This window comes from Syngnathoides biaculeatus, chromosome 11 (genome assembly GCF_019802595.1).
Source record: "Syngnathoides biaculeatus isolate LvHL_M chromosome 11, ASM1980259v1, whole genome shotgun sequence".
NCBI lineage: Eukaryota > Metazoa > Chordata > Actinopteri > Syngnathiformes > Syngnathidae > Syngnathoides > Syngnathoides biaculeatus.
Genome location: NC_084650.1, coordinates 20,215,379 through 20,242,028, shown reverse-complemented (window position 1 = coordinate 20,242,028; position 26,650 = coordinate 20,215,379). Strand labels below are relative to the sequence as shown.

The 26,650-nt window shown below is 40.9% G+C and overlaps 1 protein-coding gene across 13 annotated transcripts in view; it reads left to right on the top strand.

Annotated features, from left to right (window-relative positions):
- The first annotated feature begins 3,905 nt into the window (after positions 1–3,905).
- The window catches only part of LOC133509186 (rho guanine nucleotide exchange factor 9), a 66,046-nt gene continuing 43,301 nt past the window's right edge, over positions 3,906–26,650 (top strand). For 5 of the 13 annotated variants that reach the window (XR_009797256.1, XM_061835955.1, XM_061835956.1 and 2 more), the window contains exons 1-5: positions 6,919–7,214; positions 7,819–9,486; positions 11,521–11,856; positions 12,720–12,846; positions 12,937–13,043. Coding sequence is in view for 12 of the 13 variants with exons in the window: in XM_061835955.1 (XP_061691939.1) it covers positions 7,888–9,486; positions 11,521–11,856; positions 12,720–12,846; positions 12,937–13,043 (2,169 nt within the window). In the remaining variant the exon portion in view is untranslated. Of the gene's footprint in view, positions 3,964–6,912; positions 7,242–7,818; positions 9,487–11,520; positions 11,857–12,719; positions 12,847–12,936; positions 13,044–26,650 lie in introns of those variants that run through there. The other 8 variants (XM_061835951.1, XM_061835958.1, XM_061835960.1 and 5 more) reach the window with 8 other exon arrangements.

Here is a 26,650-nt window from a genome sequence, read left to right as displayed (position 1 = left end):
GGCTAGGAGTGCTGAAACATTTTCGACAATCTTTCCCCTGATAATCACGTTTTCCATTTGTACCTGTGCTTCCATTGAATGTGTGAATCTGCACTCGGGGGAAAAAATTGATTAAAAGGTGGAAATATGATGCATAAACTCAATGATTGGACCTTGTCGTGACTGACAGCAAAAGGGAGATGTGACAGACATAAGTCTCCCGTATACACAGATTAAAAGTGGCTCTTATCACTCCTCTTAAAGCCTTTAGCGGGGATGACATGCTTCACTGAATAATAAATGAGAAAGTTCCACATGACTTGTAGCTTTTAATTTCGACTAAGTCATTACTTAACTTGCGTCAATTATCTATTATCAGATTTTAGGAGATATATGGTGTATACTTTTTCCTTGCAAAAGTTTGAGATGAGTATTTTCCACCCCCTTAATGAACCATTTTAGTAAATGTGCAAGGCCAATGAAACCATGTACGCCTAATAATGGTACAGCGAATATCACGAGAATTAATACAGCATTTCAAGTATTTTACAGAACACCACAGCGATGAGAACCGTACAAGGGAGATCCACTAGATTGCCTGTGGCTGTCCTCACATCTAACGTTAATCCTGGCTATATTTCCCAGGCATAATTCTTGACTTTATTGTGAAATGACTTCTCAGCCCTCGGTGTGTCCTACACAGATGCACGGCGCATACTCACACAATGACTGCCGTGGTCATTCACGGCTTATGTATAACAAGCACAATTCACTGAATGAAACAGATAGGTCTCAGTGGCATGCTGCTTGGAATTATTGAACATGTACGTGTACAAGTGCACCGTCATGGGGGGGTGAAGCCAGATGCCTGAGGGTGACAAATCCTTGAAAACAGAATGTTGTGTAGAGGACAATTGCAACCCTTTATTAAATTTAGGATTGATGTCTTACTGGGACCATCCAATACAAACCAGTTATTCAATGAACGCGTGGATTACTCAGTTAGTTAAAACCTGAACAGCAAAAGTCTCCTACATCATTTCATCTTCTTATATTAATTCCTGTCGTTTTGGTGAGAGAAACCTGTTTGTGCCTGTATTGTGTGGCTTCTGGGGGAGGGTGGGGGAGAATGCTCAAACGTGCACTCTTATCTGTTTTGTAATAAAAGGATCAATCTGTATACTGTACCATACAGGCGGCCATTATTCATTTGGAAGAAGCAGAGCGTCATCATGTGGCAACAAGCCTTCACTACACATCAATATGCAGGATGAGATTTTTAGTTTTTACATTTTTTAATGTACACTACATGGGCGGTACAGTGTATCAGGTGGTAAAGCGTTGGCCTCACAGTTCTGAGGTCCCGGGTTCAATCCCGGACCCGCCTGTGTGGAGTTTGCATGTTCCCCCCAGTGCCTGCGTTGGTTTCCTCCAGGCACTCCGGTTTCCTCCCACATTCCAAAATCATGCAATATTGATTGGACTCTCTAAATTGCCCCGAGGTGTGATTGTGAATGTGGCTGTTTGTCTCTATGTGCCCTGCTATTGGCTGACAACCAGTCCAGGGTGTACCCCGCCTCCTGGCCGTGGACAGATGGGATAGGCTGCAACACTCCCCGTGACCCTTGTGAGGATAAGTGGCAAAGAAAATGGATGGATGGATGAATGTTCACTACATATTATTTTTATTTGAGCCTTCTGTTTTATTCTTTCCCGTTTAACCTTTTCCGGGTCACAGCAAGGTCTGGAGCTTAACCAGGCTGAATTTCTGCGAAAGACTGACTGCACCCAGGACAGGGTGATTCTGTACCACTATTTTGCCAGTGGCTCTGACATCTGTCATTTGCGACATAGCCAAACGTTCACCCAGCGTGATCCCAAATAAATCGAGATGGCAGTTGCGAATGGTTCCTCTAGATGTCTCTCTTCACCCATGATTAACCGAAGACTCCTCTCAAAGCCCGTCCCAGCAAAAAAAAAAAAAAATAATGTATCTTAGTTGGCGGTCAGTCAGAATGTGGAAGAATAAACACGTGGGGGCCATTATTGTCCAAAAGCTGTGTATGTGCAAATGTGAGTAGCAGGTGCTTATCCTTGACCAAAAAAAAAAAAAAGGCTACATTCGAGGATGTTTTGAATAAAAATGTAGTATTTACAAACTTCATCGTGAATGCATTGTAAACCGGCACCTCTCCATTGTTTCTGTTGGCCTTAAAGCACTGTTAAAGTGAGGGTCACATGGGAATCAATGGAAACCTGTAGAAGAACATCCCCCATTCCTCTTCCATTTGTGATAATAACATGTAAGAAACGAGTAAGATTCTAACAGCATCAAATTGCAACACAATAGTAAGAACATTGCACACTTACCTTACACTGATATAATGTCGTTCTGCCAACTGAACTGTAACCGGGTAGAAACAATCCAGAGGTCAGAGGTCAGCATTCATCACAGAGATAAAACAGTCATCTCTAAACAAACATTCCTAATGAACAATCACTGACAGGAATGCCAGTGTTCTTTCAATCGCAAACTAATTATGTACAATGTTGCCTCCGATAACCCCTCTGCCTAAAAGGCCACATACACTGTGTTGTAGTATTATATTTAGAAAAATACACCTCATCGCCAGCGTGACTTCATCAATTCTTTGCTGAGATTCAATGAGAAGCTCTGCTCTGCTCTACAAAGATGTGGATGCACTCAAAAGACTGGAAACAGTTATTCTGTGCCAGGCTGCCTTTCGCTCTTTGCTACTGACCCACAAATGAAGCCAAGTCCAGCTCAGCCCAAGGCTTGAGCAGGCAGATAACATGCCAGATATATATATATATATTTTTTATTATTTTTTTTTTTTTTTAAATGAACAGGTTGGGGTTTAGGGAGAATTTGCTACTTTTGACTTCTCATATGCAAGTCCAAAACACTCCAAAGTGTACAGACAAAAAAAGAAACCAAGTATGACTCATGAATGCTAATTACTGACAAGAGCACATTTGGAGTGAGGACCACAGAGCTCTGATTTGAATTCCTAAAAAATCTGCTGTTTCCTTTCTTGCTCTGAAGCAGGAAGTAGAGCTGTGGTTGTCTTCCGTTCGCCTTGTTTATTGGAACCCGCCTTCCTGTTTTCAGATTCACCCTGATAAAGGCTAAAAGTCCCCAGCTGCAGGCCCCCCATGCATTCACATATATTTTTTCATTTATTTTTTTTACGCCTTGCTCCCCATGAGATGTTTTTATTGTGTAGTGCATTTTACCGTCACTGATGACTTTCAGACATGTCCTTTTTAATAACAGTCTCACATGTTATGGAAATTTTAAAAAACTCAGTGTCAGTTGATGGGGGAGTGGAAATCAAGTGCTTAGTTACGTGTGTGTGTGTGTGTTGTGTGTGTGTGTGTTGTGTGTGTGTGTGTGGTGTGTGTGGTGTGTGTGTGTGTGTGTGTGTGTGTGTGTGTCAATGATAGTGCCATGTGCAGCCTGGCCAGGGTAGAATGGAGGTCAGCACAGAGGGAATGTCTGGAATGTCAGGATAATTCAAACTCTTTTTGACCACCAGAGAAAAGTGCTTCCATGGTCTGTTTAATATTTTAAAAAAAATTAATCTACAGAATATGACCAGTAGTGTTGAATCATTTGCCCCAGCATTGGATGCGCAATGAATACACACACAGGGGATTTCAACATCATCATCCTTGAGACCTCTTCAACTCCGATCCAGATAGCTTTAAACTCGGTGTTCCCAAACACTTGTCCGGAAAATAATACAAAACTCCCAGCTGTTTTCACGGAAGACGCAACGCACACCTCTCGAATCGCGTTCCCATGCTTTGGTAAGCCTCCCATTTGATATCGCGGCATATCTGCTGCCGTGCCCCCGCCCCCACTGAGCCAGTCTAGCCAACTTTTTTCAAGGCAGCCTTGTTTTCACTCAACAGCTTTGACAAAGACTGGTGAAATAATTACAGCTGGGCTGAAACTCGGTGAGTGTTTGTGTACTGTAATCTCCACCAGTGAGGACTGTGTCATAGGAAGAGGAGGAAGAGGTTGATTGTTCTGACAATGAGAAGTCAATGACATCATTCCAAAGCATTCGCTTAATCTGTTGAGAGTATTCAACACTTTGGATAAATAGGCAACTGGTGGTAATGTGCACGGCTCAAATGTCAACAAAACTTATCATTTCAGATGCAGGCCCATTTTGCCAAAGGTCCAGCCATCTCTAATCTGAATCTCCTTTCAACACCTGTGTTCCCTTTCACTCAAAATACAGTACATTCTATACCTAACTTTATTTTATAGTGTATTTCCATGATTGTGATGAACAGAACTGTTTTATGTGCGCATGAGCCAGAGTACTACTTCACGATGCGGGCCAGGATGTCTTGTATTGGGGAAGAGAGGGCAGGAAGACGGCTTGGGGTCCTGAGGAAGTGACTGAGCGTGCGGAGTGAGGGAAGAGGAGGGGAGGGGCTGTGGAAGAGTGTCATGAGGGAAAATGGACAGCACAAGGACCAGACAAAACAAAACATGAGTCACGATTACCCAATGCATGTACCGTATGAGAAGTGAAAGTCTAGCTTAAAGATTTGGTTGCTGTAATTTGTCTCGTGACTCCGGAGCAGTCGGAGGACCCAGGAGCAAAGTGCGGCTCCATGCGCAGCAAGGGAAGCACGGACACATTGAGATATTTACATACGGTCAGACAGACTTCCTGGCATTGTCAGCCCGAGAGCATTGATGTCAGATCCACTCCTTCCTGTGCAGAAGGGAGAACGCCGTGAAATGACAATGGGCCCAAAACAGGACAGAGAGGAAATGTTTAAATTTAGGTCCCTTCTTCCACCATCTCCTCTTTCTATCAGCTATGTAGCACTGGAGCTGTTTAGGTTTTGTGAATTCCTTCAGTTCCCCCGACCCCCCGAGCTCCCTCTCCCCATTGTGTCCTTTCAATGGAAGGATTTTCACATTCAAGGCAAATCCCAAAGGAGGATCAACCAGTGAGACCAGAGTGCAGTCAATTACTTGTTTTCACAGACAAATGCGCTTTAGTGTAAATCGCTCTCACAAATAGGCACAAAGACAATCTTTGGTTTAAAAGTTGACTTGTGTTTTGTTTTTTTTTTTTTTTTGGGGGGGGTTGGTAAAAATAATAAAAACAGTCTGCATTTCTCATAAACGTATTTACTGCTGAAAACACTGTACAAGTATATGCTCTATCATACAATACATACATTCAAAATATTTGTTAGCTTACCAAAAATTGTGCCTTTATGGAGTTAATAATGCTTTTTTTATTGAAACGTCTAGTATAACATTTAATATAATTGCATTTGTAGTTCAGTGTTAATAATTCTATATTTTGTAGTGTTTGCTATACATAGAGGAAGGTTTGGGAAGTATAGGTTATCTAATCATGATACAAAATAAAGTTGACCGTAATCAAATAGTTACAGTAAAAATAACTTCATCAGATTACAGGTACATTTACATTTTCAATGTGCGAGGAAAGAGAAACTTTCTCCAGAATTAGCAGTGGTACAAGCGGATAAATTGTCCCACAAGAAACCTCAATAGACCGCAGGGAATGTTTTCTTGTTGGCCAACCAAAATGACACAGGCCACTCCATGGCCATGTTGGCTTCCCAGAAGTGGGTGTTAAAAAAAACAAAACCAAAAAAAAAACTCAGTGGGAAATATGACGATTCCGCCCGACACCAGTGATTTTTTTTTTATATTGAATATTAGTCACAATATTTCATTATATTAGTCCCAGCCATTTACATTTACCTGAAACAGAATTGCATTCAAATATGTGACTTTTGGTATTTATCTAAATAAAAGAAGTCTACTGTAATGAATGAAAATGTAGTTTAAAAAAGGTGTAGAACTACAATTGCTTATACTCCAAAGACCAAGGAGGACACATTTCGCATCACCCGGTAGTTTTTGCTTACTCTGATACCAGAATTTAGTTTTTCTGTTTGTGGAATTCCGTATGTAGAAACCCGTTCAAATAAAATTGTATAAATTGTGGAAAATATAGCCTATCGTTATTCGGGATTTTTTTTTATTTACTAATTTCTCGTTTGGCGGCACGGTGGAGCAGCTGGAAAGCGTTGGCCTCACAATTGTTAGGTTCCGGGTTCAACCACAGACCCACCTGTGTGGAGTTTGCATGTGCTCCCTGTGCCTGCCTGCGTGGGTTTTCTCCAGGCACTTCAGTTTCCTCCCACATCTCAAAAACATGCAACATTAATTGGACACTCTAAATTGCCCCTAGGTGTGATTGTGAGTGGGGCTGTTTTTGTCTCAATGTGCCCTGCGACTGGCTGGCAACCAGTTTAGGGTGTTACCCCGCCTCCTGCCCGATGACAGCTGGGATAGGCTCTGGCACTTCTGCGGCACTTGTGAGGATAAGCGGCTAAGAAAATGGATAGATAGATAGATAGATAGATAGATAGATAGATAGATAGATAGATAGATAGATAGATAGATAGATAGATAGATAGATAGATAGATAGATAGATAGATAGATAGATAGATAGCACTCTCCGCAACCCTTGTGAGGATAGGTGGCAAGGAAAATGGCTGGATGATTTCCCATAAAGATACACATTATTAATTTTTAGATTATAGATCACTGTACTGACATACCTGACAGAAACTAAAACCTAAAGCAGTGGTTTTGTATTACATTTGTTGAGCAGTACTTCAGCGAAAACGGAAAACGTGATAGTTGTTGTTCTTTGGAGTCGTGTGTTTACAAACGTTATCCTGACAATCTACAATTGAAACGACTTGAAATTAAATCAGTCGCGTCAACTCGGTGTTGTTTAGGCACTCTTGTTGCTTTCTACCGAGTTTGTCACGACCGCGTAACAGTTTGTGCTCTGCTGTGCGCGTGCACTCATCTCAAATGACTGCTGGCGGCTGCGCGTGCTCGCAGGCCAATAGTTCACCGGTGTGTGGCTCAAATCACGCTAGTGCGGCTTCGCACAGGCTACATCGGGCGAGGTCTTGTTGTGTAAACCGAGCGGGACAGGATCTCGTGGGCGAGTCGCCGCCCGCCACTTCCCCCGTAGATGTCGGCTAAACCGCTAACAGTCAGCCGGATAAAGTTTAGCGTGCGTGCGAAAGTCTGGAGTTGTTTTGATTTGTTTTGTTTTTTTTTTTTTTTTTTTTTTAATCTAAGGACTCCAGCGGGAATGCCATCTTCGCCTGCGACTGGGAAGTAAGCGAACGACTTTATCTTCTCCTGGTAAATCTCAGTGTTGTTCATGTTTTATTTGAGGTGGCTGTGTTGAAGAACCTGCGTTTTAAAGTCGGACACTGGCCAGTGTCTCCATTAATCTGGGGAGTGTCACAAAGTGTCTGACAAGTTGCGAGCCCGTCATAAACCATTTTGTATTTTCAATCTATTTCGCAGTTTTGTCAAACAAATGATAACTTGTGTGTAAGTATTCACTCTCGCAAACGTAAGTGTGAATATAATTTAATGCTAAGTGCTCATTTTTACATTTGAAATGCTTGTGTACAGAACTGTCTCAATGACTAAATCAGTAACCCTATGAATTAAGACATTCGCTAAAAAGACGAGATGGTTCAAAATATTTCACAGGATGCTTCCATACATTTTCTTGGCATAGTTATTGTTAAGCAATTTAGGATGATGTCACAGCCAGCGACAAATAACAAGACATACGGTTTTAAGGGGTTTCCATGACAACACTGCCTCCTTGTTGAAATGGATAAGATGGGGCCAACATGAGGGGAAGGAAGTGGCAGGTGATTACGGTTGTTGACAAAACTTTTTTTTTTCTTTTTTTTTTGTATAGGTATTAATGTGAGAGCAGACCAAGACATGATGATCATTCACATCAATAGCTGACATTGTGGAATGAGAGATGATGGAGCAACTAGACGATCCTGCCCCCGAGAGTAACAACCCTAATGGGTTTGTCAACCGAGTGTTTAATGTTTCCCTGGATCTGGAGAATGAGACCAGCAGTGTTTATATTAAGGAGAGTGGGTCAGAGGCTGCTGAGATGCAGGGCGAGGCCCAGGCATCATCTATTCCGACCCCGATCAAGGACAGACAGGAGGTCAACCGAAGACCCCGTGCAGCTGGCGGAATCTGGAAGATCTTGAACCGGAAAAGAGGTGTCCCGGAGCTGGAGCGAAGACCCCACTCCATGATTCTCCTAGGGGAAGGTTCCCTGCCGAAACTCTCATTTGCTGATAAAGTTCGTTCCTTTAAGAAACTTAAATCCCCTTCTGTGTTCAGAGGGAAAGCTGGGAAATTGTCTAGTGCCAAGCTCAGCAGCTCATTGGTGGATGAGGATTCTTTTTGCCGAGACTTTGGCACTCCACAGCAATCCAGCAGGGGCACACTTAGACACCGTGGCAAGAGGCACTCGTATGCTGGCTACACAGCAGAATTTGACTGTTCTTTTGAAGACATCGACCTCCCAGCTACGATGGATGACCATCAGCCGACGACTGTTCCAGAAACTACAGTTCCGAATGGGTGTAAACCATCGGAAAGAGTTTCATACTCCAAAAGAAGCAACATCAATTCAGCAAACTGTAACAAAGCTGCAGGTTGTGAGGAGGCTTCTGTTAAGGCTGGCAAAAATACAACCCAGGGTTCAGGAAGGCGACACAAAGATGTGTGGAGTTACCTGAGGAGGATCTCTCTTTTGGGAAAGGCCAATCCTGTCTATTCAGAGAGGAGCTTTGATTCTGAGCTTCACTCTTTTGACAAGACAATTGATTCCGACTACGGTTCTGTAGAGCTTGAGAATGTCAAAGACTTCCAAGCGCTGCCTCCAAAAAATTCTGACATGAAGGGACATTTTGGTGGGTTTTTTAAATTTTTTAATAATGTAGCAGAAACAGCCAGAAAATGGCGGACAACATCTCGCTCCTTTTCTCCTCCTGAGGAGGAGAAGACCCCAATTAATTCACCTCAGGCTCCTCAGCGCACAGTACACAAAGTTCACAGTTTGTCCCTCACACTCCACAATGAAGGGCATCTACAATGTCAGAATCCGCCATCCTCACCATTGACCACTGAATCCTCAAAACCCAGCATCTCTGACTATGAGACCACCGCACCTGTGACAGGTGCGGGATCTCCTTTTGTTGTCTTCAAAGCTTTTCGGCCGTGCTCAGTGTCTGGAAATATCAATGGCTTTGGAAACTCAGACAATTCAGGAAAACATATAAACATAGCAAAAAACCACAGGCCCACTGTTGTAGAGAATCATATTCATCACTCGGTTACAAATACTGAGACTTGTGCTGAGCATGAAATGAATCCATTAAACTGTCTGCACCTAGGAGAAAAGGTGAAGGAAGACACAGGAAATGAAGAAGATTCCAAGAATGCTTCACCTGACTCGCAGCAGACACAGGACGTAAATATTATATTACAAAAAAATGGTAAAGAGAGCACGACCAATAGTATTCCATCATGTGATTCCACAGAGGAGATATTTAAGGTAATGTATGTCATTTCAATTAAGCTATGTTTTTATTTAACAATTCCCCTTCAACAGAATTTAAGTAAATGTGTAATAACTCTGCAATATCATGTTTCTCATTGATGCCATAACTACATTCCATCGCAGACTTCCTAATCATTAACACTGCCAGAGGCATGCTATTACTATCTATGTTCAAAATGTAGTTCATGTAACAATTTTAACCATATACATTCATTTTCCTGTAACAGCAACAGAAGAAGGACAAACAGCATAATATAATACTTTGGTCCTTGTAGGCGTGCTATAAATATTGGGAATAATAAAAGCATTTAATGCTCCAGCCTTGGGCTGACATAAAAATGTCACCGATGGCAGAGTTATCATTTAGCACCCTCTGTTGGTGAGATGGGGTAGTAATTGCAGTGGTTTACAACATTAAACCAGAGACGTTTGCTCTTTCCAGCCCTGCCAACCTCATATAGCATGCAAGTACAACATTTTTCCCGTGAATCTTGCTGTGTGACTGCCCCTTGAGCATGGTGATGTTGATGCTTCATGGTGGCAAGGCTTATATTTATGTACTCCAGTGAAGGTATTAGTCATGTCCCTGCCAGTCACACAGAGTCAGGACACGGTAGCACAAATCCTATTGACAAAATAAGATATGACAACACAGTACTCAGCAAACTATCATGAGGGTTAGCTATGCAACGAGATGGGCTGTTTATCATTGTTTTGGTCATTGCACCATTAAAATAGTTAGGTTGACATATATGGAACCATAAACTGTAGGCTGCCTGGTTTCATTTGGCCATGCATTTTCTATCGTCTGATATATTTGAAGGGCATTTCCAACTAGTGTGTCCGCAGTTTCCCATGATTCTGTTTTTTTTTTTTTTTTTTAAACACGAGGTTGTGTAAAACAAATCTAATTTAATGGACTTTTCCTAGATCCTCAAAAGATAATAGAGTACTGCACATTAAAGGTAAAATTTTCTACCTACAATGTTATCAAAGTGGTCTTCTATCCCTCTCTGGCCCAATCTGATTCCTGTAATTTCACTTTAATGATTATTTTACAACCTGGCATGGCGGGACAGCGACAGTTTATCACAGACTGGAGAGACAGAAGGAGTTAGCAGCCAAAGTTCAAAATAATGATTTTGGCAGATCCCAAGACAAAAAATAAAAAGAAGAAAAATATGTAACATGGCGTTCACGTGAGTGAAGGGTAAGGCTCTAGTCAGAGTTGTGAGGGCTGGGAGAGGGAACAGGGAAAACTGCAAACTCTATCTTTAATTGGTCACAACATTAGATACACATCAAATTAATTAAAAACAGTAATAATTACATAAGTTCCATGGTATGGATATGTCGCCTTTAGATCATCACCAAAATTTAGTTGGTTCTTTCTTGGCCTATGCACTAGCCTTATACAGCTTCGTTTCATGTTTTTTTGCACAATCTTGATCATTTGAATCGGTGCTATTTACTGTTATAATATCAAGTAGTTATAGTCTGCCCTATGAAGGACAGCTATTTAAGGAACTTTTTAATGATTAATTCTAAGATCAGTGTCGATGACATGAGTTCAAGAGCAATCCATCTATTATTTCCGACTGCTTTTCCTGTTTAAGGTTTGTAAGTGTGCGCGCAAGACAAACTACCCACTGAATGATAACCAACTGAAGGCACATAGCGAAAGATAACCACCGGAACTCAGATTTACACCTACGGTCAGTGAATAGCCATCGATCCTACGCTGGCTGCACAAAAGTCAGTCATTTGTACCACCATACTCCCAGTGACCTGAACTAAATCGAGCTTTGTATTTTAAAACTTACTTTCCTTAGTGTTTTCCGTCAATAATAGTAAAAAGGACATTTAAAAAAATATAGTTGATTAAGAATTTATAAGAACACAGTGGGTTTTTTTTGGCTCCCGCTTGATTTCAGGTGTAGGTAGGTGTACCTAATGTAGTGTCCTGTCGGTATTTATTGTTGCACCTTGTGTGTGGGCCAAGCCTCTGAGAATCTTTGCCAATCCCAGCTGTGTGAGCAGATTGCAAGCCAGACAGGCTGCAGTGTAAGACTGCCAGGCCCGGCCCTCCCCCACTCTAACACAGAGAAGACCTCTGTACCTCAGAAGCTGCTGCGCCCTCGTCCTCGCCCGGCATCAGCTGTATTGGATGTGTGGAGCCCAAACCCAGACCGAGATCTCAACAACGATTATAGTGAGTTTGGCTCACTATGCCGACGGAGGCACAGACCTAATCCCACCATGCAACACTCACTGGGGCTTAGACGGATGCCTGCCCGTCCCAGGCCCTGCTCGGTCATTGAATCCAGTGTTAGCGAGATGCAGTCCACGGAGTTGCACCACAGAGTAAGATGTTAAATTACACACAGGCATTTATACATCCATTAGCTGCATTTGGAAGCAATATTCAAATATAATGTTAATCATTATTTAAGTACAGCGTTTTAATTTTCCTGTATTTTAGCATTATGTTCACGTTCAACCTGTGCATAATGTTACCATGGCTCACAATAATATTAAATACAGTATACCTTTTAGTAATAAAACCACTTTCTCATATTTTATGGTCTATTACGAAGCTATCATAGTCTTTTCCTTGTCATGATGGTGAGTGATACTTGGAGAGCTAAGTATTTTTTAAGTGGTACTTGAAATTAAAGTTTTACAAAACATCCAAAAAGATGTCTGAATCCAACTTACTGATAAATAATAGTCCAAGACCTTTATGAATGAATAGAGTACAAATCCTGAAGGGCAGCCCGTTCACAGTACAGTACAGTACAGTACTGTGCAGTAGCAGCACCACTCGGTGTTAGCTGCAACAATGCAAGCATGCTCTGCTCTATTTATAAGGAAGGGCTTTATTTCAGAAGGCTGCTTTTCCACTAGCTCACATCTTCTCACTCTTCTTTGTCTTTGTGGTCTTTCCTTTAAACACTTATTTAATTTTCTATGTCATTGCTCCCATAAGTTCTACTTCTCATTGGCCTGACTTGATGTGCTCTACTGTATCGCCTGACAGTTCATGTACCACTAACACACCACCCCATTTTGCATGCTGGATGCAATATACTGTACTTTGAATTTACTGTACAAACAGAGAGATGGGATTTTTGATAGATGTTGTGTACATTCAGTCTAACTATACAGTACATGAAAACAACCCTCATGACATGTAGGAATTGTCCTAACCCCTGAGTACCTTCCAGGCCTTGTCTCGTCCTCCTGGTGGGTCTCCATTAGAACCACCACTCAGGGCTTCTCTGCAGCGGTGCCACTCCCTACCTCTGCCCACCAGCACTTTAACTGCTTTGGCTCTTCTCCTGCCTCATTCAGGTATTACATCACACAAATTTCCTTTTCCACATATAGATACATATGTTGGATTAAATTGCATCATCTGACTTTCTTGTTCCTGTCAAACAGATGCAGGTCAGTCATCCTCTTCATCAGTACGTCTGCGGTCTGAAGGCAGTAGTTGCACGAGGAAGAGGCTGCTACGACCTGGGTCAGAACCACTGCAAGTCAACATTGTAAGTTGACCATACCCAGAATTACACTCACAGCTTTTCTGTGTCTGAAGTTTTGAAGGGCCAAAGCTTGATGGAACCCTACAATTAAACCTCAATGGCTGAGCATGCACACCTTACTGTTTATTTCCAATTGCCCTTTTTTTTCCACAAGAATACCTCAAATTGAATATTGAAAATTATGACTGTGTATTGAGGCAATAATCCAAATCAGCCATTTGAACAGCATGGCCACATTTGGCTACCCAGCAACCACAGAGTAAACTCAGGTTTCTATTTGATGATCGCTGCCGATGGTTGGAAATGTTGATGTGGTCAGTGTGATCACTTGCATATTTTCATCACGGATTGAAAAAAAAAATGTATTTAAAAAAAAACATTGTTTATTTGAGTATTGGTATTGTTGTTTTCCAGACGGTTTTGTTTTTATGGTTACATATATTTCTGTTTTGTCTTATGGGGACAGTGGACCATTAATTAAAGAATTACAAATATGACTAGAGCACCATGTGTGGGACATATTAATAGCAATGGCAACTACACATTGAAATTCATGTTTACTTAAAGTTCCCAGATTTGTGCTATTTAGATCTACATAGAATGGCTCTCTAACATGGACCTAGTATAAAATTGTGAATTTAAAAAAACTACTTGATTTTATCATATGAGTCAGCATAAAAGGCCCTTCTTACAGCTACAGTACTTCTGTTTGACACAGTTTCGTATCCCCTTTGTCCATATTTGGCTAGGACTACCCGTTTCCCTCTGACTTGTGACTCACTTGAGAGAGCACATGTGTTTGTATACACTTTTCAACTCCAAGTTTTCGTGTGATATTTGAATCCCCCACTCTCAAATACTTTGGTCAATTCCAAATTTTTTATTGAATTTTAACTTACCATTGTACACCTAGATGCAGTGTTTGTGTATATATAAACATACCTTCACCACTTGTATTTTGGTAGATGATGGGGGTCGAGTTAACTCAGTACCTGAACAATATAGGAAATGATGCCTGAATGTGATGGCCATGTAGCCTGATTTCGTCCAATCCTCTTTAGTCATTACTCCTTTTAAATTTAGTCAGTGGGTGGTATAGAGCTCGTGCACCTACGTCATAAAATCCCGTGACTTTTGTTTACCTCGCCAAATTGCCAGTCAAGCTAAGCATTGCTGAAATCGATGTTTTCGCCGATAAGAAATTGGACTGTTAATTCACTTCCGCTTGTCTTGGACAACTGGATATACACATGGATTTGGTGAGTAAGTCGTCGAGATTTACACGGAAAAGTTTGAAAGCGTATAAAAGTGTGGACACATACGAATACTTCGTGGCTGGTTCTGTTCCCATCAGGAATAAATCCCACATAGTGAGGGTTTTGACGGCTTGTGAACACAGAAGTGTGTTCGGCGACACGTTAACCTTTGCTGGAAACCATCACTCTTTTCAACTAGTATTTAATACAAATACCAATATTTAAATAAATGACCCCTGGTTTTACACAAACTCGCATTCATTAACTATGATTTAAAAAAAAAAAAAAAAGGATGGCGTCGTCTCCATGGAACATACATGGAACCGATTGCGGTCACACTTAACCTCCGTAAACCTCTGTGGAAGACTTTTTTTTGTTCTTTTTTAACACGCATTCTTCTCAAATGACCCAACTTTGCATTATGAATACTTTTTGGTAATTTGAGATAAAGAATAATTCCTACCTGAACTGAAGCGATCGCTACACAGGTGTGTGTGTATTTTGGTTGTGCACCATCCATCATGTTTAATTGCCGAAATCCATCGATATTAACTGGTCTTTTCAGCTGGTATTCCATAGAATGATCTCTTTGAATATCTGTCTCGTCTGTTGTGACAACCAACAGCACAACAGGTCTCGGGTATTGTAAATATTCTCCTCCGGTTCAATGTCTCCCATAATGTCGTGCATCTCTGTTTGACCGTCAATATGGGGCCGTGAAAATGGTGATGTCATGTACACGAGCTCTATTAAAGGATAGCATCACACTCATATATGCATTTGCGGGAATGCACAAGTTATTGTTGTGGTAGGTAGGCACATGACTGACCCTGACGGAAATTGATAAACAACAACTACAACAAACTTATTACCAGTATGAAGTGCAAAACAATATTGCAACTGACAGGGGCAAGCAAACCCAATAGCAAGAAAGTGACTTTACTATTGATTTGTTACTCATCCGTTTCCATCTTGATAGTCTTCTGCATAAGTCTTTATTTAAATAGAATTACCTTCAGACTAATAAAAGCAGACAGCAGTATACTTACTTTGAAATGCAAGTAACCTTGGGAGAATTATTGGTATACAGGTTACAAAGTGGGTATAGGTGGGTTGATGTATGTTGGCTGGGAGAGGGTATTGTGGTGTTTGGTGTGGAGATGGTAGGTGGGTTTTCATTGTAAAACCTATGTATATATATATATATATATATATATATATTCAATAATTCAAGTTGAATCTACTGTTTGATATCTCAGTGTTTGCTTGTGTCAGAATTTGGAGAAGCGCAACATGGTCTATAAAATATCCCCTCTCTAAAAATTCTTTAGGATTTTTTTTCTTAGTATCATGAATATCCATTTTCAGTGACCTCAATCTAGAATTTAATTTAACTAAAAAAAAAAAAGCCTCAAGATAATTAAGGATTTGGGGTATTTGATGCTACATGGTGTTTGCAAACCACTGCACAATTTTGCCATGATGCTGCCCGTCTTGTGTTCATTTACTTGTTTCTATCTTGAGGCAGCCGTATTAGGCAAGGCTAAAAGAAGACAGTGTGTGGGTGAGGGAGAGAAAAGGGGGTGGAAGAGAAAGAGAGAGTTTCCTGTTTTGTGTGCATGTGTACGTTGTAGCCTGCCCTGGGGTAGGGACGTGTACCACTGGAAAGGTCGTTGAAGGGAGAAAGACATTTATGTGAAGCATCTGCAGATGTTACATATTTTGCATGTCTTATTCCAGTATGCACAAATTGGTGCTTTGACGGAAATATTTTAGGGACACTGCAGTGTGTGTTACTGTTCCTATTAGGATGACTACTAGTGCCCGGAGGCCGCAGGCAGAAAGAAAGCATTCTGACTGCAGTGGATTAACTGCTAATGCTGACGCCTCTCTTCTTCATTTCATTTAAATGGATTTCTCCTTCAGTCACTTCCCCCTCTCCTTTCCTTTCCTCTTCTCTTCTCTGTTAATTCTTCTTCAGATTGAGGGGACAGTTCTCTGTAGTCTGGTACTGATGCTGTGATGATAGCATCTGGATTGGCCAGTTGTGAGAAGGAAATATTCATGCAGATTATAAACTTAAAATTAAAAAACATTACATGACTAAATGTAAGACCAACCGCAGTATATGAGGTCATAATCATATTATGCAACGCTATTTATTAATTATGAATGCATGACTCAGCAGCCAGTGGTTAGTTGGGCAAAGAGTAGGACTGTTATGGAATGCACGACTTGTGCACGCAACTGTAGACACATGCTTGGGCACCAGTTCTCATCTGCCGTCTCTGCTCAAGGTTTCTGGTTTCTCATCAAATAAGTTTTTCACTTTTCCCTTGATAAACTGGGGGATTTGGATCAGGGGGTGTTGCTTGTCATTGTCAAATGTGGGCCTGTTAAGACTCTTGTAATTAAGAGCTATTCAAATTAACTTGACAGTATGTACAATACTTGCCACCTAGCCCTCAGGCTTTGTGATACTTCCTTTGCACAATAAAGAGAGCATGGTATCGTTTTATTTTTTCAGAAGAATAAATACAACCAGGTTGTATTGGCTTTGTCAAACACTAGCTGGGTTTACATGGAGCTTGATATTCTGATTAGAATCAGGTGGAATCTCACACCAAATAACAGTCCTCCATATAAAGACCTCAGCTGGGATAAACAGGATGAGGCCAAATGAAATTCCATTTGGTTTTCAAGGGGGTGGAAGATCTCATTCTCCAAACCAATCAAAAGTCATGAAAACGGTCAATCGGAATGTTGTCAAGCTGCATTCTGTCTGTGCAGGCTCTGTCTTGACATAAATGCGCAGCCATTGTTTACGCACTTAAAAATATGACTGCTTCCAAACAGAGCTTGTCTGCGACAGAACCTTTAACTATTTGTGACCTGTTTTTATCAATCTGTTGCTTCAATAAAATAAAAATAATCACAACTATTGTGTTAAACAGACTGACCTGAATCTTGATAAATCATATTTGCATAGAATTACGCATGTCACACATCTGTTAAATGGCTGTTCTGATTAAATGTACTGGCATATGTAAATATCAGCGCAAAATATAGTAGATCACATCACATGTAAACTGTTGACCAAAGATATTCAAACTGAATGATTTCAATCAGAGAGAACAAAAAAAGTCTGCATGTATCAATGAAGAACTGCAAACATCTGCATTTGGAGCCCCATGTGTTCTCAAACCCGTTATTGGTGTTTAATCAGCATTACCACACTACCAAGGTGCAAACCCTTATTAACTGCGACGTCCTCCAGCCACCAGCTGCAACAGTTCTGATTAAGTGCTGCTGATAGAATCTAAGCGGGTGGTTGTGTCACATCCACCTGAGGTTGTTTCTTCTCCCAACTGGGTTTGTGCCTGTCAGGTGTGTTCATGTGTGTTGTTGTTGGTCCATGCACGTGGGCTTATGTTGTGTATGTGTATGTGTGTGTGTGTGTGTGTGTGTGTGTGTGTGTGTGTGTGTGTGTGTGCATGTTGGGGAAAACAGAGAAGCTCAGGGCCTTTTCTTATATAATTGTCAAGAGAGTTTCCTTTGCTCCCTATAAAAGCCATTCCCACTTTTATTTAATGTGGCTGCATATTCCCAGAGACTATGTGGTAACTCTCTGATCTGACTCACTGGAATAGCCTGCTTTACTGTCACTCTATTATAATTAATTTTCTGTCTCTTTCCAGACCTTGTATGTCTGTCCTAGTGCAGATTTGTATCTGTGCTTTGTTGTTGCACATTGTATTATAGACTTCCAGAGTGCTATTTATTTTTTCAGCATCATCTCTGAACCAATCATAGGTTGATGTTAGATTAGGACAGTCAGGGAATTTTAGTTGATTGTGTGACAAATGTAAATGTAAATGTAATATTCCTTTTGGGACAGGTTTAGACCATGCAGTACTTATTATCCAGCATCATCTGTACCTCAGTCATCATTTTGTTTGGTTGAATTATTTTCATCAACAATTATACTTATAGCTTCATTCTTGCGTAATTTTTTTCTGTTGTAGCCTTCTTAATTTCCCTTTTTCTAGTCATTAGGACAACATATCCATGTGAGTAGCAAGAGATTGAGGAAGGTCCTTTTCTGTTCCAGCATGACTATGCCCAAGAGCACAAAGCAACGTCTATGAAGGCATGGCTGGTTATATTTACTGTGAAATATCGGGATTAACTCACACAGAGCATTGGTCCAAACCACATTACACCTTTAACACAGTGAACTACAAAAGAGATTTTATGAAATGCCAAGGATTCCCTCAGACTCACTCCATAATAATGCTGCAAGTGTTCTCAGAAAACTGTGATAATGGTGCCCAGTGTCACCATATTTTTTTCTCTGTATTGGAGTGGTGTTTTTTTTTTTTTTAATTTTCCCACATAATTACAGTTTCATTCCCAGTAGTTATTATTGTTGAAGCGATATTGCAGCACACGTCTTGCCAGTGTTAAGTGGATATACAAACAATATCAATAATGTAGTCTTCAGCTGAAAAGTTTTTATTTTATTGACAGTGCACAAACTACTTGGGATGTGACATTTTGAATGCTGGCTCAACTTTCTCCGTGGTCACCCTCAGGCCAAAACCTTACACACTGTAACAATAACTTATTGGCAGAATTTCCATGTCCAAACCATTGATATCTGCTCTCTTTAACTTTGTCTCCAAAACATCTAACTTTGGCTGTCCCTCTGATGAGCTCATTTCCAATCCTATCCAACCTGCTCATTCCTAGAGGGAACCTCAACATCACATTCACAGTTCCGCCACCTCCAGCTCTGCTTCCTGTTGTCTCTTCAATGCGAGTGTCTCTAATTCATACATCATGGCTGGCCTCACCACTGTTTTATAAACTTTGTCCTTCATCCTAGCAGAGTCTCTTCTGTCACATAACACACCAAACACCTTCCACGAGCTGTTCCAACCTGCTTAGACATGTTTCTTCACTTCCTTACCTTACTCTACCATGGCTATGAATTATTGACACCAGTTACTGCATTTGTATTTGTCCTTCTCCCTGTAGCCTCACTCTTCCCCCTCCACCTTTCTCATTCAAGGATCTATATTCTCTTATTTGGCCAATCCTCTTTCCTCTCCTTTACAGTGCATGCCTCCACCTGCTCCCTGCTTTCACTGCAGATCACAATGTCATCTGCAAACATCGGGGATTCCAGTCTAATGTCATCTGTCACCACCATTGAAAACAGGAAGGGGGTCACAGCTGATCCCCGATGCACCTTAAATTCTTCTGTCACACCTACGGCACACTTCACCACTGTTCTGCTGTCCCCATTGCATGTCCTGTACTATTCTAACATACTTCTCTGCCACACCAGACTACGCATTCAAATGACCATCAAGCAACTGTTAACAAAAAAAAGTGTTCCCGTGTCCCAAAAATGCATTCATTGGAGACTCTAAATTGCCCTTAGGTGTGATTGTGAGTGTGACTATTGTCTGTCTCCATGTGCCCTGCAATTGACTGGCAACAAGTTCAGAGTGTGCCATTCCCTCTACCCGAAGATATCTGAGATATTCGCCACCACACTCGCGACCCTTGTGAGGATAGGTGGCTCAGAAAATTACAGTATAAGCTAGTTTATAATACAATACCTCCCACACAAGCAATTGAGTGAGTAGGGCCTGTGATTTGACAAACTCTGGTGTAACAGACAAGCTCCTTGGGCCCATTGGAATTTGTTTGTGAACTCTGTCATGAACAACTCAGCTACACCAGGAAAATTTTTCAGAAGGGTTAGTGTATTGTGTTTCTTAAAACTCTTCCTACTGACTCGTGCAAATCTTACTCGACAAACATACAAGGCAAACAGTCTCAGTTCAAGCAAGTAGTTTGAAGTCAGGCAGATGTTAGCTTCATTTAACCTTCAGTGGATTGGGCACATAGAGTAAATGGTGGTGGTGACCCTATTCTAAATTGAGACAAGTATAATTGGCTGTAAGGCGTTCTACTTGTAATTGTGTCCTGCAGGCCCATGTGAAAAATGGAATAGATTTTCCTGGCAGCTGACACTTCCTGTATACATTATTTTGTTATACTTTGCCTCTGACCTCTCAGGGTGCTGCTACACCAATGCAGCCTCTCAGAAAGCCCTCCTTCACAATCACGTACAGTATTATGCAACCACTTTACTTCTTCACCCTGCCTTTTAGAGTCTCAGTCTACTTTGCTGCTCCCCTTCCATGATCTTGATTTTCACTCCTCAATGTTTATTTTGCATTTGCTCACCAAACGTGCATTCTCTCAATGGGGTCCTTCCTCCAGGCATGTGAGAGTACAGTGCCTGCTTCTTAGGGGCAGTTCTACTTTCCTGTGGGAGTGTAAGTATGATGGCGTTCTTTTTGGCTGTTTTTTTTAATTATTTTGCAGTGCAACTCAACATTAAGTAGCCTAAGTCTTTGATGGGTATCAGTGCCTAGTGCAATACCTTTGTAGGGGAAGGAACTGTGTTGGGTAACCTTAGAAGGTGTTGGGACTTGCATGCATCATAAAACCTAAAAATTACTCCCTACTAAAAGTGGAGAAAAATGGTGTGATGAGCTCCATAAAGAATCAAGGCTTAAACACAGAACAAGCAGTCTTGCACGTAAATATCACTTCACTGCAGAATTGTGTGCACTGGTGAAGCTGTGGAATCAGTTTGGTTCAGTGAACAGAAACATCTACTATACTGTAAGGCAATTCAGGTAGAAATTTCCTGCAGGGCACATTTTCAAACAATGGAGCCAAGGAACCTTTCTGTGTTTGGATACTGTTTTTATGATTGTATCTATAATGTCACTCTCTGCCATATTTTAGGGTTAGGGCTGGCATAACAGCGTTCTAAATAAAATATGACAAATGTGCAGGTCATATTTTTCAGAGGGGGGCAGGGGCAAAGGCTGTTACATAAAGTTGTGACATTTCCACATCAAGTTCACAATTTTTCTTCTCGAGCTAATAACAGATCACATTTACATAATAAAACTTACATGCTACTGGTTTGAGGGATTGCAATTGTTTGAGCAAGCAGCTGCAGAGAAGGATGATTCATATACTGTAATGTGAAAGCAATGCACAAACAGTGACACAAACACTGTCATCAATGTTTTTTTATGGATTTGCTGATGCATGCTAAATAAGTAAAGCATGGAGTAAAGAGGCTTTTGTTAAATATTCTGTAAAGGTGCATCACTGACAAACTGGGAAAGGCGACAGTCTGAGCCCCGTGTGACCTTGAATCCATCATTGGTCTTCATTCGGCACCACTGTTCTGATGAGGTGCAAACACTTTACTGTGACTTTCTGCAACCACAAGCTGTAACAGTTTGAAAAAAATGCTGTTGATGGATTTTAGCAGGTAATTCGATGAACAAATTTTCACTTTTAGATAAATACTGGAAACAAAAAATTATCAAATATACTGTATTTTCCGCACTATAAGGCGTACCAAAAAATCTTTAATTTTCTCAAAACCTGACGGTGCGCCCTATATATGGATCAATATTGAGCCTTTAGTGCAGCTCCATCTCATGAATGCATAACGTAACCCGAGCCTCTACTGTAGCGTTTATTCTATGCGCCTTGTAATGCGGTGCGCCTTATATTTGGAAAAAAAGTTTTAAAATAGGCCCTTCATTGAAGGTGCGCCTTATAATGCGGTGCGCCTTATCGTGTGGAAAATACGGTTGTTGCTCGGCATTTATGCATGGTCCAAAAGTTTGTAAATGGGTGTTTTGTAAACTCATGGATAAGCGGTAGTACGAAACGGCGTGTTATTAAAAATACACAGGGGGCACGATCATGGATTTTAGAATCTGCATGAGCACTCTACTGGTCCAGGTTAGCTGCAACTGAACAGACTGAATTCAGGTCTGGTGTCAATACACAGGCCAGTTGAACACAACAAACCACAACAAAAAATGACTTCACCTATAACGAACTTTGGTTTGTAACGAGACTTCTCCGAAGTAGACATTTTACAAAATTCTAACAGACATGTATGCATTGCATGCAAAAAGGGAGCCAGCAACCAGAAAACACAGCCAGGCTTCCAATGTTTAAGGCCCCAGGTGGCTGCCAGTGCTCTGATGAGTTGTGACACTAGCAAACACACTCATAACTGGCACAATGCAAGTGCACTAGTGCAGCACTCGCCTGCAACAAATCAGTCCTGAAACAGGTCAGGCGTTTTATACACCTTATCCCTTATAATTGCCTATTTCTGGGGGGTTCCCCACATAAAGATGCTTTTTGCATATACAAATATTGATAAACAACATTGTTTTTTTTTTTTCTCAAAAATGTGACTTCTGTGAAATTGTGCACTTGGAAATGTAGTTTAGATCATCTGTAAACTGTGGTGGATGCTAAATATCTTGGCAGGACAGTGGATGACTGGTTAGCACACTTGCGTCCCGGTTCTGAGGACCTGGGTTCAAATCCAGTCTCACCTGTGTGGGTTTTACATGTCCTCCCCATGCGTATGTGGGTTTTCTCCAGGTACTGTGGTTTCCTGACTCATCTCAAAAACATGCCAGTTTGATTAATTGGAAACTCTAAATTGCCTGTAGCTGTGAATGGTTGTTTGTTTAGGCCCTCCGATCCGCTGAGGATCAGCCCAGGATGTAGCCCGAGAGTCATCTGGGATAGGCTCCAGCACGCCCGCGACCATAGTGAAATGAATGTACGAGTCAATACATGACAACAAAAAATGCTGTACAGATGCATACCTTTACTTTCAATGACTTATTGCTACTTGCTCTTCTTTCCAACTCACTAATTACTCACACAATTCATCTGAACCAAACAGCTCATTTCTGAACAATAGTGAAAGACCTCGGTTCAAGAACACGCATATTTTTAGCCATTCTGTGGCATAAAGGTCCTGGGAGAAAGCAGGACATCAGTGTTGTTGCTGTGCGGATAGGAAAGAAACAAAAGGAGCAGTGGAAATGGGTGTGGTGGGCATTGCCTCCATAAGCCAAATGCCCTCAGGCCACAAACAGAGTTGATCACACATACATTTTTATTCAGAGAATAATATTTCAAAAACGTTTGTGGTCTCACACAGATTCACTCCAGAAAATTCCAGGGTTAGAACTATGCATTTCAGCCACGGTCAAAAAACACTATGAAAGACCAAACCCTCGATGAAAAGGTTTTTCTAGTTTTTGCCCTCCACTTAATTTCACTGGAGCAGCTGTGGACCAACATCTAACTTCTGCTACTACTGTCCACACATTATGTACTGCAATTCATGACTGTTCAAATGAAAAAATGATTAAGAAATGTATAACTAGCTAACATTCCTGCCTTGACAGAAGTCCGCACTTTATGAATGCTTTTCTTGAATCCGAATTTGGCATTAGTGTAATAAACTTTGTTCACTTAGTGGCTAGGAGAAGTGACAGCTCCATTGCCTCTTTGTGAGACGTGGCCTCAATTTTGACCATCCACTTAAGTTCCCAAGAGTGGTTTGATTCCTAATAGTCAGCTAGAGACCTCATTCCATTAGATACTAGTCGTTAAGTGCATCCGTCCTTACATTACTCTCAGTGTCACAAATGTAAGTGATGATGGATAATACCAACAGCATATTTATGTATATTTCTCAGAGAAATATAACGTTAGATGGTACAGCGCTATAATTACATCAGCAAATCTGGTGGGAAACATTGATGCCAGACCATATGAGCAGTATCTCTCTTAAATTCATTGTTAGGATGTGGAGCACATTCATGATCTGGAGAGAGTTGAGTTTCATGGTAATTGATTTGCATCTGTTCTTTTCAGATGATCTTAATGCTTTTTTTTTTTTTTTTCAAGACTGACAGCCATTGTGTTTGGAAGTTATACCTTAATCAGGGAATATGGCCTATTCAGGTGGTGTGTAATCAGCTGTCACATGGGAAGTTCAGGTTCATTTTAATATTAGTGAAAGTACTGTAAATGGGATCACCTTACTGTAAATTTTAGCAACCAAAAAGAAAGTCGGCTAATGTGGCATGAATCTTCAGTGAAGAAAATAAGTATTTGAACACCCTGCAATATTGTAATGCAAACAAAGGCTACTGTACCAAATGTTAACATTGTTTTTTTCAGGTGTTCAAATACTTATTTGCCGCTGTATCACACAAATCGTTAAAAAAATCATACATTGTGATTTTCTGCATTTTTCTTTTTAGATTCTCTCTGTCACAATGGACATGCACCTACGATGAAAATTTCAGACCCCTCCATTATTTCTAAGTGGGAGAACTTGCAATATAGCAGGGTGTTCAAATACTCATTTTCTTCACTGTATTTTGGTTCCTTCTTTCTGATGCATGTGAATATTCGCCAAAATAATTCTTCACATTATAAGCCGAGGCTTTCTTCCTTTCTAACCAAGATATGATGTTGATGGACCCTATAGTTAAATAATAACTGCTGCAGAAATATGGGAGACCATTGAACGTGCCAATCATGTACAGGCAAGTCGTGTTTGCCTTAAGGGCTGTTTTCAGGAAAGCCTTTTCATTTCCACAGACAAGTTTATGGAAAAAACGTCCATGTAGCAATTGAACTCATAGGACATTATCAACTGCCACTGTTTATTAAAATACCTCGCTGAGACTCCTTTGCAAGTTCTCATTTCAAATAATGTATATTAAATAAATTATAAACTGGTCCATCCAGTTTTAAGTAGGATGGAAATGTGTCTGAACACGACGAGGGCTTGTCAGGCACAAGGGTCCGCTTTCTGTTCACGTCAAATAAGCTCTGCGTTTTATCAGATGTATTACTGTGAGGAATTGTACTGTTTTCACAAATTGTCTTTTGTATATGTATGAGTAAATTAGCATTGGTGTCTGTGCAGATTTAGACTTTCAGATGTGACCTTTGTTGTCTAAATGTCAGGGAGATTGGAGAGTGAGCCCACAGTGGAAGGGCACGCTTATGTAATATGCTCCCTCTGCCTTTCACACACATTCATACACACACACACACACACACACACACACACATGTACTAGCACAGCGCAGGCTCTTGTTTGAGAAGGGTTGTCATATCTTAACTGTGATGCTGCGCGCAGCTCTTTGCAATTCACTGAAAGCCTCACTTTCATGAGCCTTTGCTTTTATCTGAATATATGTGCAGAAAGTACCCTGGAAATTATTTATGGCTTTAAAAATACTGGCGCACTCCTTTTGCTGTTATCATCTCTCAAACATATTCTTAGATCTTTGATCGAAACCCAACGCTCTATGTGAAGTTATGTTTTGTGGTAGATTGGATAACTGGTTTTTGGGATTGTGGTGGTGATTGAACTGAACGATATGCAGGCTATGAAATTATTTATGATCACAAAGCGATCCCATCGTAATCATCAAAACAATGACGACATAAATACTCAGAAAATACAGAATCGGGATTTACAAGGTATCACCTATGCTGTTGATTTGAGATACAATTACAGTGAATTCTAAACTTCTTCACGTTATGACTATGTACTGTAATGCAGTCCAGGCATTTCCATATCGGGGATTTATTTGGAACCTAGAAACTTAAACTGAATGTAAATGCTCCATATAAACACCTCAGTCAGAATACACGGGCCAAATCCGAGAAGAATTTCATTCGTTTTCACAGGGGGGAAATATGCCTTTTGCTAAATCAATCACAAGTAAACTCTTTGCCGTGTAAACCATGAATCGGAATGGTGCCGGGCTGTGCTCTGTCTGTGCCTGTTCTGTTTGACATAAACGCCCGGTGATGTCATCATTTACGCTTGTAAACATGGTAGCTCCCGACCAGAGCTTGTGTGCGACCGAAATCCTGGCTTTAACCACTTGTAACTTGTTTCTATCAAGCTGTTGTTTTATTGAAAGTGCAATAACAGTCCTAACTACTGTGCTGAATAGACGACGAGCTCCCATCGTGATAATCATCTTGATAACTTTCCCGATGTGCGGCTTGAGGCTAATGCTATCCGGTCATGATCCAAAGTTTCTTGATAGTCTTTTTTATCTCTCATTTAGCACATCATTGCCATGGTTTGTGTTTTGGTTTGGATTGTGTTTGGTTTCATGTTTTCCTGTGTTCCATGTTTTTAATGTATTGTGTGCTCATTTAGTTGGTGTCCATCTGTTCTCGTTGTCCAAACAGCTCCCTCCAGCCACTCTTATCTTGTCCAAGTGTTTCTCGTTGTCTTGTTAATCTGTTTATATCTAGTTCCTTAGTTTCTATCAGTTCTTTATGGTTCATTGTCTCGGTCTCTGCCACATCTTAAGGCTTCTTTATGACTCACGAAGGCGTCGACCGCGTTGATGTCACTGCGGCTCTCCAGCGTGTAGT